We start from the raw sequence: 15434 nt of genomic DNA, 5'->3' as shown, positions 1-15434 counted from the left end.
TCAGGTGACCTGTTCCTGAGTCACGTGTCACCATCACGCGACCGACCGACGTTCAGTTGTTACCGTCGTTACGCGACGTTCATTTGTCGCGCGACATTCGATTGAGTCGTTTCTCGTCGAATTCCGGTATACGTCTGAAATTTAGAATTCAATCCCGTGAAATATTGATACCCCGTGTGGTTGATAACAGTGATAATTATCACGATACGTAGGATAAGTTGAGGATACTGAGAAGTGGGGCTCAGTGAATATTTTAGGTGTTTTCTTTCAGTTACGAACTTATCCGCGCTCACTTGTTTCTCTCGACTTTTTTCGAATAGTACGTTGATGTTTTTTTCGAACGAGTGATGCTGTGAGCTTCCCGACGATAATCGCGAAATTACGATGCAATCGTCGTCGTAAACTTTCTACTGGGAAAAGATGAGATTACCCCGAAGGTGTTTTCTACAGTAGTGTGTTGTGCTGTGGTGAAATCAAGTGCCGGTGATAATCGAATTCTTCCAAACGCCTTCAGTTTTCGAGGACCAAATAGAGTGATGGCTGCCTGGATGCATTTTTGAGTACTTGCTTGATTTTAAAAGGTTAGTGATAAATAGTTTACTAGTAAAATATTTCGGTTACGCATCTTTTTCGCATGTTTCACTCTTCGAACATTGTACACGCCGCAATTAGTCAATGGAACTAGCTGAAAAATTATATAAATCTCTCGTTATTTTCATTTCGTTGAAAAACGAAGTCTAATTATCATACTAGGTTTTTTACCGAACAATAACTGCGACATGACGAATCAATGAGACCTTATCGAAGAAATTATATATCATTTTATTATATATTCCAAAATGCCTATTTATATTATATTTACACGTATTATCTATTCATTTATATACATTACACAGTTATTTCAATTTTTGTATCACATATGGTAATTAATTGAGACTTCGTGCGGTAATACCTGTAAGTTGTATGCACACCAGCTTTTCTTGATTCAAGGGAATATATCTCAAGCAATAAAATATTTTCTTATATTATTCTCGTAATAGGTATTCTCATTATACTATATTTGAACATGAATCTGAGAAAATATCACACTGTTATTTCAAAAGCGTTCAGAAGTATGAATTTCTAATTAAGTACGAAACGATTATGGTGTCACAAAATAAAGAATGGCACATATTCGAATGTATTTATATAACGCGAGCATGTTTTCATTTTCGACTCACCTATAACTCGTATTGCAAACTTGAGCTTGGCTCGAAAAGACCTGAGTTTGACTCCCCGTTACGCAATATACTAATTTCATCTTCTATCAGTTGATCGAATCAAACCCCTAGTAAAATTATCGAAGCACTGCAATAACACCGCTATCCTTTGAGATCCTCTTTACGTGTTTCAAACACGTACAGTAATGGAAATTTTTCAAAATACTGAACGAAGCAGAGAAAACTGCAATGGACAAACAATTTGATTCTTTGTTTAAATATTGGATAAAAATTTAGCGAAAAAGGAAACTAAAACTTTCTTTCTCAACTATCGCCAAGCAGTGATCTATGATGCTTGAAAAATTGAAAAACCTTCGAGATACTAGTCTCCTGTAAGATATACACAGCAAAATATTTTGCATCCGCTACGGTCTTCTTAGAGTGTGTTTCGCTTTGTTATCTGCCGATATACTCTATCGCATCTTCGTCAATGACAAGCACCTCGTATTCCGTAAAAGCAACCTCACCTTCGTTCAGAGGTATATAACAGACCTGGTGGTTAGGTTGGACCTTTCCTATGTAGTATATGTTTTCGTGGAGCACTCTGCCGACGAAGAGAGCATAACTGTCCTCTGTTTCACCTCCGGGTAACGCGTATAGAGGTACCGATCCCTGCCAGCTTCTTACCCAGCCCACATTGGGATGGCACAGAATTTGAAACTCTTTTTTACGATGCGTCGATCCACCCCATGATAGGCTACAAATTCTTTCTCGGACACTGCCTGGGGTTATGGTGTTGCTATGCCGAGCTCGGCCTATGTAAAGTCCGTCATCCGAAGCACTCACCGCATTCCTGGGCAATCCTTCGTCAGAATTGCAATCTATCCAATAGTTGCATGTCGCAGCTAACTGTGTACGTACAGCGGGTAGAGAGGCAGTGTAGTCTACAAAGAATAAATAAAAATATTGAATTGCACTTCGTCGCAATATTTTAATAGGTAATTTTTTAACATCACTGCTGTTATTTGTGTATTTTAAAAGGCTGAAAGTCGACTCACGTTCAAGAATCCATTCTCCCCTCGCACCCCATGCCGTGCTGAACCCTATGAAGTTCACAACAAACGGATCGTTGTCTTTGTACCTCATTCGGACATCGCCAAAGTTCTGACAAATTACTTCCAGAAGCCCGTCGCACCACCACCTGTGACGGGATCGTGTTCAAATTGCATTCTGAATTCATTGAGCCAGTTTGAAGAGACGGTCATATTTGCGGTTCGCTCATTTGATTCCTTACTTTTAACGAATTGCAAATGAACTCGTCCGTTTTCTTCCGTTTGACGTTTCTTATAAAATTTCTTGTACCTACTTGATACAAAAATCCCTCTGCTCCTCACTACTCAATATACTTTCTGTTTCTGCCTCGACAACATCTGAGTCTGAGCTGTTCCTCTTGATAGTTGACATTTTGTTGCCCCATCCACCTATGACTATCTGGGGAAAGAGAAATTAGTTTACTTATCGCAAGGAGAAACCATGCCATTGAATAATCCAATTTTTAGTTTCTCTCATGCAATGCAACGCTTGTATACGACATTTCTCACGATGCTTTGAGTCCCACAGACCCTGATAATGACGCATTTTTATTTTACTCGATACCTGCTTCGTCGACCAATTCACTTACCTCGTAAACATTTGAGTCCTCGTTCAGATGAGTTCTTAGCGCTATTCTTGCATCATGGGCTGCCGATACACTAAGCTGTATTTTCTTCTTCGTTATAGGAAAGTATCGGTATTCCGGACTGTCGATTGTGTTAAACCTAACTGTGAATGAAGACAAGATTAGGGATTAGAAGCAAATTAGAGATTACGCTAGAGCGAATTACTAAAAAAGAAACTCTTAACACCGTGTAATCGGTTCAGATGTAAACAGGAAAAAACTTATGACCATGAAACTGCATAGTATATGTACTGTGAATTGAAACACAAGTTAAGTCACTGTTCAGAAATCCGGTTTTGGTGGGTGGAATTTTAATCGAGGTAAAAAAAAATAGGCCGAAAGAAACAGTATGTCGCCGTGATCAAAGTGCACTGGACTTGATGAAGCTTTGTTAAATTTTGCCGCGATCGTGGCAAATGGTCAGTTTTATTTACATGATTCAAGTCTTGATCCTAGGTATTATCTACCAAAGCTGACAATCAGCGAGTGGTATCGGCGAATTGTCGATGACAGATTCATCGAGACGGTGCCACGATAGAGTTTGGATTGAGGTTTAGCGTTACACGTCAGAAATTAACAACATCTTAATCTAATCCGGATTTAGGGCTGAACTTGTTTCGAACTTGAACACTCCAGTCGAGTCTTTCATTTTCTAACCAGCAATTAGCGTGTACTTACGCGTGGCCATGACGGTCGGAGCGTTTGTGAGCGTTTGTAAGCGTTTGTTCGACTGCCTAGCCGTAGTCTGATCGTGGTGGAGCTCAACACCTGACAATTATCGACTGTTCTCTCGACTCTCGCAATTCGCAACGAGAGTCGCTATATCCTATTCGTGGCGATCCTGTACAGGGTTTGAATACTACCGCCAAATGGTTATAAAGCAGAATGGTTTTTTTCCTACGTAGAAACTAAGCAAACGAATTCTTTTATACAACTGTTCTTTACGAAAAATTTATTGCCATTATTTGTATACCGTAGAGGAGAAGAAAATTTAAAGATCATTGATTTCGCAATCACTTTACTTTCTGTCTCTGCGGTCAACTGTAAAAGATATTGGATTTATGCTGAGAAGACGGTCGGTACTTAGATTTTCGAAATTGGTAAATTCCTCTTGAATATGGTTTCGGCGAAGCATCGTCTCCTCCTTTAATTCTTTCATTATTTTCTTCATTGTTCCGTTGGACTTTTTGAGGTTCTCGTAAGCTGCGGTGTCAAGGTATACGGACAATATGATACCGATGCGTTACTACGAATTCTGCGTCTTACAATTATCAACAGCTAGGCCTCGGCTTCCAAAAGAATATTTCCACTAGTAGTTTAGTTACGAAAATGTTATACCTTCTCTCATTTCGCGTTTATCCCTCTGCAAGGCTGACTTCAAATCCAGGAACGATTTCAAGATCTTAGGTTGACATATCGAGCGATGCTGGTCTAACTCGTCGCGGACGATTATTATTCCAAATTTTCTCTCCTCCCTAAATATGTACGCGTCTAATTCCTGGACAGCGCTTTCGAATTTCACCTTCCTTCCTAACTGACACTCGGAATAATTCCCAAGGGGCATCAAGATTTCGTATATAGTGTACATTTATACCATCATTGAGCCCGACGCAACCACTCGCTTTATGCCTGTCACACGCATCGATCGGACGGAAATACTCCGAGTTTGCTCCGAGGGCGTGAGATCAATATATTATTATTATTATCTAGACAAAGTTATTTCCGTAGTACTTACCGTAGTTTGTCAGAACCGAATGAAATGAGTAAAAGGAGAGAAGTTTCAGCGTTTTTCGAAAGTCGGTTCTGTTTTATCTTTCGTGCTCCCTCTAATCACTTATCACTACATATATATTATATCTACATTAAGTACGAGATTCCTCGCCTTGGCGTCAGTTTTCGTTCATCTATACGCTGCATCAGATATTATACTGTTGACTGTTGCCTCCGATAACCTTATCATCTTGATAACGATGAATGCAATGCTGTATTCGAAATAGCACATCGTTTAGTCAAGCTTTACGAGCAATATCGAGTCTTAGTGGAGCAGCATCCACCTTCTCATCCTAGTGTGTTATACCTTTCGCAGATGCGTAGCAATCGCGGGCCAAGACTGGGCTTTATAGACGTGATTGACGCAATTGAATATTAAACGATCCTTCCGCCTACGGCCAGTTACAGGCGCTAGTCGCGCCACAAATTTCGATCGGTCGGGTTCGTCGTTGGGATTCCGAAACATAAAAGCTCGCGGTATTGGGAGTTAAATTGAATTCGCATAATGTCCGCTCTTAGCGGTGACGAAATTCTACAACCCGGCCAATTGATCAGACCCAAAGCTGATTCGAAAACCGCCGCGGATCTGGTGCACCGTTTGTACGGATTGAATGCGAAGCTGGTCTCCGAGTTGAACGCCTACGACGATAAGAATTTCCACGTTCTCTGCGAAGAGGAGTTCGAAAATCCTGGGATAACCGATGTCGAGAGGGACGGCTACGTTCTCAAGATCACGAACTCTCTCGATTCGCGGAAGACCGGATTCGTCGAGGGTCAAACCGCGATGCTGGACTTCCTCGAGGAGAACGGAATAATAACTCCCAAGCCTGTAAAGAACTTAGAAAACCGCTACTACTCCCTGGAGCTCCTCGGCGACGGAGCGGAGAAACACGTCGTCAGACTCCTGACTTACATACCCGGAGATATTCTCCATCGGCGCGCCGATCCCCCGGACGAGCTGCTCGCGGACGTCGGGCGATTCGCCGCGGAACTCGACGAGGCTCTGAAGAAGTTTCATCATCCGGCTTACGAGCAGCACCGCACCCTCTGGATGCTGAACTCCGTACCGAGGCTGAGGGACTTCGTTCACGCGGTCGATGATGCCCGGCGAAGACGAGTGGTGAACGAGGTGGTCGCCAAGTTCGAGGAGGAAGTTACGGGGGGCATGGAGATGCTGGAGAAAGGCATAATTCACGGCGATCTAAACGAGCAGAACATCCTCGTCGACGACGAAGGGAAAAGGGTCGTGGCGGTTATCGACTTCGGGGACTCCCAAAGGTCTTGTTTGATATTCGAGATCGCGATCGCGCTCTGCCACATGCTGCTTCAGACGGATGATATTTCCAGAGGAAAACACGTATTGAGAGGGTATCAGACTGTCAGGAGAATCCCCGAGATTGAGAGGAACGTCTTAAAGACATGCGTATGCGGACGGCTCTGCCAGAGCCTCGTGCTTGGCGCTTATTCGTATATGAATGATCCGGGGAACGAGTATCTTTTGTCTACTCAAAAGAGGGGATGGTCGCTTTTGGAGGAGCTTTGGGGATTGAGTAATGACGCGCTTTTAAAACTGTGGGAATGAAACGATGACACAGGTCTGCAACGAAAAACTGCACAGGCTTTTCTTTTATACTGTTCGTTATAAAATTTCACTCACTGAAATCGGAAAAAATACTATAAAAGTTCCATCGCGTCAGGTTTTTTCTTCAACTCGTGTTTTGTAGTTTCATTTAGAGTGAAACTCCCGTTTAACTCGATATCTGGTATCCTATTCTTGATTATAAAAGTCCCATGCAGAAGTGATTTCTTACTTCCGTTTAATACGTATCAGAGTGAGACTCAAGAATATATATAAACAGCGAAAGAGAAAATGGAAACCGGAAGCGTGTCCGGAGGCGTATCAACGAGAGGAAGAACAGGTTTCAAAGGTCTTAACCAATCAAAAGTTTCACAATGTTATCGTTGGTTACGGGCCTTTTTTTTTACTCAACATAAAATATTCAATTCTATTATATAACTATATTTTTAATGAATTGTTCTGTTTGTTTTTATTTTGATTTAATTTCCCATAAGTCAATGAATCCCGTGGTGACGTGCTTGGCAGAGTGACGAATATCTATCACAAAGTTATAAATTATTGAGTTACATAACAACTGCTGCGTGATTCTGGGAGCACGCCGTTCTATACTCCCAAGCCATTAATTTGATGTAATGTACATATTATTTTTACGTCCTTAATGTTCTCTTTACCAGTAACTCATTTTTCCAAACGAATGTAACACAAATAATTGAGTTCACTGCTAAATATCTTGTGACAGTGTTCATAATGTAACGATCACATCGCTGTTATTTATATAACGTCAGTAATATATTTCATTCCGCCAACATTACGAGACTGCAATACTTTTTCTCGTAGTGGTATACCTATAATTCAAAACAATGGAAAGATATTCCGACTCAGTTTTTGCTATACGATTATTGTCGCATAGCTTCTGATTTCTAGATAACATAACTGCAACTAGCTATGTTGGCTGGGTTGTATTTTGCAAAAATACTGTATGTGATGGAAGAAAATGGAAGTCCTTTGTGGATTCAGCATACTCGAAAATATAATACTTACCACAAAAATCCCGTGCAGCTGCAATTTCACGCTTTTTTTTTTTGCAGACCTGTGTAAATTATGCCAGATGAAATTGGCTAGTAAAACACGAAGCATGCGGTACATGTATATACTTTTGAATTTTTATTCGTCATTTAATGTAATATGTATAATAGGCAGTTACATATTTACATAGATATAATGTTGAATCATAACACTCTCCGCACACTTAATGTACATAATAATTATCATTTTACACAACTAGGATCGACGTGTTATATATGTACAAAAACTTAAACCTACACAACGAAATGAAACCTCAAAGTATATCGTGTATAACACACCTAGTTCATATTGTTTACGCGTGAACAATTTTGACATTTGGCGGCTACTACAAAATTGAACGTGCGTCGCATTCGGTGTGTTCAATATCTTATTTCATTACAACTTTTTCTTCACGTGTCATAATTGTGTAAGTAATAGAATGAAAATTACGGTCAAATTTGAAATCAAAATTGAAATATATAATTGTTCAACATCATTTTCCAGTAATTGCGAAATTTTGCAATAATATTCTACACTACTTGCATGTATATTATAATATGTATAATCGTTCATCTGAATAATCATAATATGATAGTTATATTACACTGGGCTATAAATTCACATCTACGGTGTTGTTTTCTTCGTTTTGCCAGATTCACGTAAACCTCGTATATATAGGTATAACATATAATATTATGCACAGCTGCATTTCTTATTCAATAGTTATTATTAATTATAACTTAAATACTATAGTGCTTCTTACAGTCGGCTCATTTGGCAAACCATTATCTTTTTTCCGTCTACTCTTCTCGTCGTTTATAAGTATAGAGGCAAATTCGTTGGTCGCAGAAATTTATTTGCAAAAAGTTTGAGCATCGTCCGCTGCGGATTGCCACCTATGAACTTGCGGTAAAATTTTTGTAAATAAATTTTTGCCGGAGATTCTTAACAAAATAAGTACATTATATATTACATGGTGTGTATAATATATAACTTTATATTTTTATTGCTTACAAACGATTGGCTGCACGTTTGACCAATATATAGCGTATATTATTTTGTATTCCTATCCTAATCATATATCTATACATTATTATAGGCATTCATTAATTCATTCATTGTTTTTATTGCATTCTCTCTCTCTCTCTCTCTCTCTCTCTCTCTCTCTCTCTCTCTCTCTCTCTCTCTCTCTCTCTCTCTCTCTCTCTCTCTCTCTCTCTCTCTCTCTCTCTCTCTCTCTCTCTCTCTCACACACTCACTATAATATACATATATATTTATAATACTAGTTTGTTCCTATAACTTTTTAATATTTAGTTAGCTTTGTCAGCTCAGCGCGCACAGTTCAATGAAAAACAATTAATAATAGTACAATAAATACAAAGTTATGTGATCGTACCTAATGTGAAATGTATGAAATAATTCGAGGGAAGGAAATCGAAACCAGCAATCGTTTAACGAAAATTGAATTATCGTGGTAATGCCCCTTTGGGAACGGAATGTACTATTATATTTATTTATATAGCTATATTATGTGACGAAATTATAAACCCGATCTATGGAAATATTGCTCAGTCTTGAAGAACGATTCTTGCAGGTATGTTTAAACAGTTCGCGCGTTGGTTTGTGAATATATGAAACTGCGCTGTGGTTAGTAAATATAAATATAAATTACCATGCACGGAATTGAAATCATACGGTATAATCAGTAAAACAATAATACAAATCGCAGTTAGTCTAAATCGTATATAATTAAATATATTATTATTATTACTGTTATTATTATTTTTTTTATTACTTAACTTTGAATACTTTTACGTTAAAGCCATTTTATGTGCGAGTGAAGCACCAACATTGAAATACTTTAATGACAATAATCTTATCAACTTCGCGTAGAGTAATAAGTCCTTTTTTTCATCTTCTGAAACGGTGACTGTAACGTATATTTAAAATTCACAGTTAGACTTGAAACAATATCGCTTATTTGTTGTTTTGGAAAATTGTCCGAGATGCGCGGTGTTATTGTGTTTTTTTTTTCCCTCACATATGGCTTAGTACCTACTGTGGAATTTAGTCGACATTAAGGAACGCGCCAAATAACCCGGAATTATAATTAATCTCTGCATGTTACAGCTTAATTAGTGTAATTTCAAGTTTAATAAGATGTCGTCAATTTTTTAGTATTTTACGTTCTTGCATTTCAGGTAATTTGAATAATTTTCTGTGGAAAACAAAAAACGATTTTCTTGATTTCCCTAATTTGCTTGCTTAAATACGTAAAATATATTGTTTACATGTATTGAGTGGCAACGAAATTATAATTTATCGGCGAAGAGAAATGATAAAAATATTTAATTTCGGAGAAATTGGTAAAGATTATTATTCGCGTAACAAGTCGGTCAACCACATACTATAATTCTTAAATTATGTATATATAGTATATTATATCTTGTTATTTTGTATAATATTTAACGTATTTTTAAACAATACACTGCAACTGTCACGTTGCCAACTTTAGTCAATTTTCAACCAATTTTATACCTACGAGGTATTCAATCATGATTCAATCTCATATAACAAATTTTTCCATTTTTCTTGTTTCCCTAATCTTCTTCTTTTCTACATATCTAGCTGCAAAATTTTCTCCATCTTTTCGCGAATCTAGCTCTTCTTTGTCCTGTTGTCTAACCTTTTATCTTCTCTTCAATTTCAGTGCCGTCACTTGATTCGAGATCGTCACGCTGTCTTAGGACTGCTGACGACAGGATTGGCAACACTGTTTCTCGTAAAGAGGCACTCGGCACATATTCATTGCTTTTACTTTACCGCAGAACTGCGAAAGATCCTTACAGTGATCTGAAACATCGAAATGATCTACCGGTAAGTTACGCCACACAATATTTACTCCGAACGACACGTTATCCGGAATTACGAAACCGAACTGCGTGTCCGACCCGACGTTGTGAAAGCACAGATGCGCCATGAGTTTTACCTGTTGTTTGGAGGCAAGGTGGTCCTTTGCACGTTTTCATAACAGAAGGTCGTGGAACGTCCCTGCAGGCGTTGCCCGCTGCCTTTTTCGTCCCAAACCAGACACACTGTAAGATTCTGTACTTGACGCCATCCTCCTCGCAGGAAGCGGTGCACTGAAATAATGTTTCGTTAAATATTTTTTGTTCTGCAAAAAATACTCCCCCGTGATACTTTTTCGGTAAAGAATATACCAAGGGGTTAATCACTCTTGATATCTGGTGTAAGCTTTTTCGGAAATCTTGTGAAATCTCTTGCAATCTTTTGAAATTCTTTGAAATCCCAGAAATATTGCGAAATCTTTTTAATCTCGAAATCGGGTGTACATCGAATTGACGAGTGATTAACCTTTCGGGAAATACCGACTCGATGCACCTAAAACCATCGAAATTTTCCTAAGCACCCGCATTTTGAACCCGATGATTTACTCACTTCCGACCATTCGCCAACCCGCCATACACCTTTGCACTCGTCGTTATAGCACTCGAGTCTTTGGGGGGGTTTGACACTCTCCTCGCATTTGCTGACATCGAGGACAGTCGCGTTCGTCGTACCGTTGGCCCCTTCCTCCGTAATGCGGCACGTAACTTCCCTCCTCTGCATTGCTGCAAAAGGATGAAAGTAGAGCAAATCGGAGAGGAAGAATGGTGAAGTTTGAGGAGGACTCGAGGAATTCGCTAACCTGTTTGCCAAGTGAAACACCGCGACGTCTCGCAGGGCGTCCATTCCCCGGCATGCCACTGCGGGCATCTTTCTCCCCCGCAGGCTCGAACCTTTTCTGGAATCGAAATTCCCGCGTCTTCGCACAGCGTAGCACCGACGGCTGTTTTCGGGGCGACCTGAGTGGCGTTTATTGCGGTCTTTACGGGTCTCACGGTGCACTGAGCGCCTCTCATCTAAAGACCAAGAAGTTAAAATCGGCTTAGGAACCCGTTTCAGTTATTTTACTGCGATATCGGAATATTGATAACCTGAAAACCGCCGCCACCGCAAGTCTGCGAACACTTGGACCATTCCGTTGTGACCCATTCAAACTTGAGCTCCTCAACGATGCCTGCAAGAAACAACATCGAGTGTTATCGGGATTTTTTACACTGGCGTTCAAGTAGCTGTGCTCCAGTGAATTTATCGCGTCGAAGCTTACTCTTTCCTAAAATGACGACAGGCTGTAAAGTCGACTCGTCGTCGATGTTTCCGTTTTCGAACGCGGTCGAGGTGAAAATTTCCCAAGTACTTATGGTGCCGCGGGGATTTCCGACCTCCTCGCCTTCGGGACTGGGGCTCAACGCTTCTTCGTTCGACTCGAGGTTGGTCGAACTTTCACTCGATTCTTCCGGTGATTCGGAATTTCCGTAGTTCGGGTTCAGTTGATCGTTGCCCGGAGTATTTTCTTCGACCTCGTCCTCCTTGAACTCCACTTTTCCAAGGTATTGCGTCTCCTCTGACGTCTGATTCTCCGTCACTTCGGGTTCGCTCGTTATCACGGAGTTCATTTCATTCACGCTCGCTGATCGAGTTACCGGCAAGGCTTCGTCGTTCATCCTCTTCTCCCGCTCATCGATCAAAGCTTCTCCAAAGTTATTTGTAGCAGTGCTGTCCCGGTTTCCTCTATTGGGAAATCCTTCTTTTGCAAAGGACTTGGAGTCTGCCGGTTCTTGAACTTTCCGCGTCGTTTCGGCATTACTCGAATTTTCTTCGTTGCTCCGTTTCATTGCTGACAGTAATTCCTCGGCGAGATCAATCGACTTAATATCATCCCTGTCTTGTAATCGAACTTCTTGCGCACTTTGTTGGGCCTCGTGCCTTTTCGCGTTCCTCAGGGATTCCTCGATGAAATCTATCGCCGACAAAGTTGGGGCCGGCTTTTTTCTGTAAGTTATCTTTGGCGTGCTTATAGACTCGTCGCCGTTTTGAAGAGCGAATATCGCTTCGTCCAGGTCGTACGGGTCGTCGTCGATGATTATCCGCTCCTCGTCTGGGCCAAATTTCTCATCCGGTATCCCCGTGTTTCCTTGTAAAATACCAAAGTCGCTGTCGATTTCGTCCGCGAAGTTTCTTCCAGCTTTCCGATCCCTGAGAGTTCGAGTTGTCGGAATATCGTCGCTCCTCGAATCCTCGACATAATGTGGTGCCATCCTGTGACCCCGGTTTCCTATCGCGTTACCCTGAAATGGCCAATAGGCCTAGCGAACGATATTAGTATGATAGACAGTGGCTAACGATATCTGTGTGCGCTAATTTTATTTCTGTAACACATTACTTACAGGCAATTAAAGTATAATAGCAATTTAATAATAAATTATCACACAATACAAACATACTACAAAATAGAAACTTGTCAGTGGCTACAGTCATACTGTGCAGTAAAAAAAAAAAAAATATGTATATTATATATATGTCAAGGGTTAAGAACCAAAAGGGCATAACCGTCTTTCAGATTCGCGATTAAAATCCGCTTTCATCCATTTTTGTTGCAAAATTTGGCTTACGCCCTTTCAATTTTCAGCTCTTGACAACGAGGATATAGCTGAATTTTAGGGTTGCTGGCTGATATCCGTATTATTTGGTTATTTATCGTTAGTTGGATTATAAATGAACAGTAAAAGTACAGATAGTGTAGAGAGAGAAGCAGCAGGAAGTTGCGAGACTTGATAACTGAAAAATAATAGAAAAGATACAAAATGCGAAAGATCTGTCAACTTGGGAAGCAAACGTAAAATGAAATGCAATAAAAAAAAAATAATACAATCGCGTCATCCCGAATATGTTTGCGGGTTCGGCTTTAGTGGTGTAGGGTAAACGCTAATGGAGGCGCTTACCTTTAGCCTCGATATCAATCCGTTTAAGTGGGGCAAAAGGCTCGAAGTTCCTGAAGTTGCTGTCGATTCGACCGACTCCTGATATCCCGGCTGATTATAGCGTCACGAGCCCATCACCGGAAGACGTTAGTTTGTTAGGAGAAAAGTACAGGGAAAAAGATAGCGATCAGCGCTGGTGTTAAAAGAGTAGTTTAGTCGACATAGAATAGAGTAGTTGTGTAGTTAGACGAAACAAACGGAGAGAACAGGCGGTCATCGGTTCTTGTAAATTTTCGATCACAATTAGATATTCAGCACCGATTTACTTACCTGATGAGGCGAAGTCACGGTATACTCGCCGTGAATCATCGTCGCGTCCGGCGGAAGCGGACTCGGCTTCTGTTTCTTTTTTCGCGGTTTTCGCGTCGGTTTAGGGGTGACTATTCCTTCGGGATGGGCTTCGTGACTGAAATCTTCGCCGTTGAAGGAGAACGGACTGCCGTAGGCTGGTGCTGGGGATGGAAAATCTCGGTCCAGAAACGGCTCGAGATAGGAAAATTATGAGGGTGAATTTAGTAACGTTACTTCAACAATGCATGTTTAGGAAAAATCGTTACTTTGCACTTTTAGCAGTGATTGAAATTTATTAAAGAGAAACATGATCTTATTTTGAAAAGTCAAATCCTTTTTCAAAGTCGTTGTAAAATTGAGCATTCATTTTTTATTTCTCCTGACGATTTTTTACGTTAACGTTACCAACTCCAGCCTCTTGGAAAATCGCAAAACGTTATACCTGCGTAATCCGTGTGAAGCACTTCGCCGGACAGCGAAGGTGATGAGTCCAAACTAGCGTCCTGATGATGGACCGTCTTTCCGTGCCGCAGGATTTCTTCGCTGCTCATGTACTCGCCGGGTCTCACTTTCACCAAAAGACGAACCTCTGCTTGCGAATGTCCCGCTAGAAGGTAACAAGCGATAAGTTTCTCGTAGCTTTCAATTGTCCAGCCGATGGTCTTCGCGTTAAGACAGTCAAGATCTTCTCCTCACCTATGCAAGCATAGACACCGTTGTCCGAGTAGCTTACGTCAACTATTCTAAGTGCGCCCTTTTTGCTGATCTTGTACTTCTTTGACTTCCTTAGCTCCATTCTGTCCTTCGTCCATATAATGTGAGCCCTGCGGGAACAAATGTACAACGGTTATAGCTGCCCTGCACTTAAGAATTGGCAACGGAATTGAGAATGTGCTGTATCGTCGAATAGCTTTGCAGAGTTGCCGCTCACTTGTCAAATTTTTTCACCGGACAACGGATCTTGACGATCGATGTGCCGTGAAATACAATCGCCGTACCACCGATTTTGAGATCGACCTTTTCGTTCGGATCCGACTGGCTGAAAGTCGTGTTCTCGCTTGAAATAATAGGCTGTGCGTTCGAGTCGAGGTCGTGGCAGGCCCGAGTATTGCAGGGCCTCTGCTCGGCGGGTTTCTGGGTGACGCACGCGGACTCTGGCCGTGGCTGCTGATGGCCCTGCGCCATGACTTGTTCGCAGGCTACGTATCTCTTCTTTACACCACCGCCGCAAGTCTTGGAGCACTAAAACGCCGTTACACCACTCGTGAATGCTAATGTGATCCTTTAAATCCTGGAATTACGTTTACTCTAAAAACATCCTCCTCACCTTTCCCCAGACTCCAATGTTCCATTTCACAGGGCAATCCAATATATTGCAATACTGTCTGTCCGGCGGCGGAGGCTGGGGGCACATGTTGTTGGGTACGTGAACCGTGTTCGCGCCTCCTCTGGCAACCTCGTGTATGCACGTCACGTCACGTGTCTGAATTCCCAATCCGCAGGGGCTCATGCACGGTGCAAAGTCGCTGAAGTTCCATCTGAAATTGATAATCACCACGCGATTCGAATACTTGTAGTAATCGCTTGCATTCTTATACCTATTTAATACAGTTCACGCATACCTTGGTGGACAGGGATGATCGTTGCAGGTCCTGATTCGTGACTCCGGTTTTGTTTCCGGGGTGCAAAGATACGGTGTCACCACTCGAGCATCTGAGTCTCTGACGCAATTTATGATCAGCTCTTGAACGCCTGTTAAATTCCCGGTAATATAAATTGAAGTGGGAGTATAGCTTGGACGGTCTGAAGTCATACCTATTTTTAGAAATTTTTTTTTAAGGAAAACAAAAACACTTTGAGCAACTTGAGTTTGATGGCTTTGTTACTTATAATTTGAAGAATATTTTGGATTTTTTCATTGAAAT

At 41.0% G+C, this 15434-nt stretch overlaps 4 protein-coding genes across 11 annotated transcripts in view; 2 read left to right on the top strand and 2 right to left on the bottom strand.

Annotated features, from left to right (window-relative positions):
- The first annotated feature begins 58 nt into the window (after window positions 1–58).
- The window catches only part of LOC124186870, a 111291-nt gene continuing 95915 nt past the window's right edge, over window positions 59–15434 (top strand). Inside the window, exons 1-2 of one of the 3 annotated variants that reach the window (XR_006871736.1) lie at window positions 59–581; window positions 10044–10210. The gene's annotated coding sequence lies outside the window, so the exon portion shown is untranslated. Of the gene's footprint in view, window positions 582–10043; window positions 10211–15434 lie in introns of those variants that run through there. The other 2 variants (XM_046578945.1, XM_046578944.1) reach the window with 2 other exon arrangements.
- On the bottom strand, window positions 807–3703 carry LOC124186868. Of its 3 annotated transcripts, none has more exons than XM_046578939.1 (5): window positions 3595–3703; window positions 2881–3020; window positions 2566–2690; window positions 2258–2400; window positions 807–2143 (listed from the first exon to the last, which is right to left on the bottom strand). In XM_046578939.1, exons 1-5 carry the CDS (start codon window positions 3602–3604, stop codon window positions 1656–1658), a joined length of 906 nt encoding a protein of 301 aa, XP_046434895.1. In that variant the 5' UTR covers window positions 3605–3703; the 3' UTR covers window positions 807–1655. The 3 variants fall into 3 exon arrangements, with proteins under 3 accessions (XP_046434895.1, XP_046434897.1, XP_046434896.1); XM_046578941.1 differs by lacking the exon at window positions 3595–3703 and adding an exon at window positions 3351–3582 and having other exon boundaries at window positions 2566–2686; XM_046578940.1 differs by lacking the exon at window positions 3595–3703 and adding an exon at window positions 3351–3581.
- LOC124186860 (protein madd-4) overlaps window positions 807–15434 on the bottom strand; it is a 101545-nt gene continuing 86917 nt past the window's right edge. For 3 of the 4 annotated variants that reach the window (XM_046578919.1, XM_046578920.1, XM_046578921.1), the window contains 13 exons: window positions 15132–15261; window positions 14837–15047; window positions 14441–14751; window positions 14206–14333; window positions 13952–14116; window positions 13489–13670; window positions 13180–13269; window positions 11505–12543; window positions 11332–11414; window positions 11043–11256; window positions 10793–10965; window positions 10323–10476; window positions 9369–10186 (listed from right to left, as the gene is read on the bottom strand). In XM_046578919.1, the coding sequence (XP_046434875.1) occupies window positions 10077–10186; window positions 10323–10476; window positions 10793–10965; window positions 11043–11256; window positions 11332–11414; window positions 11505–12543; window positions 13180–13269; window positions 13489–13670; window positions 13952–14116; window positions 14206–14333; window positions 14441–14751; window positions 14837–15047; window positions 15132–15261 (2990 nt within the window). In that variant the 3' untranslated portion in view covers window positions 9369–10076. Of the gene's footprint in view, window positions 1635–8881; window positions 10187–10322; window positions 10477–10792; window positions 10966–11042; window positions 11257–11331; window positions 11415–11504; window positions 12544–13179; window positions 13270–13488; window positions 13671–13951; window positions 14117–14205; window positions 14334–14440; window positions 14752–14836; window positions 15048–15131; window positions 15262–15434 lie in introns of those variants that run through there. The other variant, XM_046578917.1, reaches the window with a different exon arrangement.
- Window positions 4834–8272, top strand: LOC124186867 (hydroxylysine kinase). Its single transcript, XM_046578938.1, has one exon. The coding sequence runs from the start codon at window positions 5192–5194 to the stop codon at window positions 6266–6268; it is 1077 nt and encodes a 358-aa protein (XP_046434894.1). The 5' UTR covers window positions 4834–5191; the 3' UTR covers window positions 6269–8272.

Source organism: Neodiprion fabricii, chromosome 7, assembly GCF_021155785.1.
Source record: "Neodiprion fabricii isolate iyNeoFabr1 chromosome 7, iyNeoFabr1.1, whole genome shotgun sequence".
Taxonomy (NCBI): domain Eukaryota; kingdom Metazoa; phylum Arthropoda; class Insecta; order Hymenoptera; family Diprionidae; genus Neodiprion; species Neodiprion fabricii.
The sequence above is the reverse complement of the archived record's forward strand: the minus strand, read 5'-3'. Positions and strand labels throughout refer to the sequence as shown.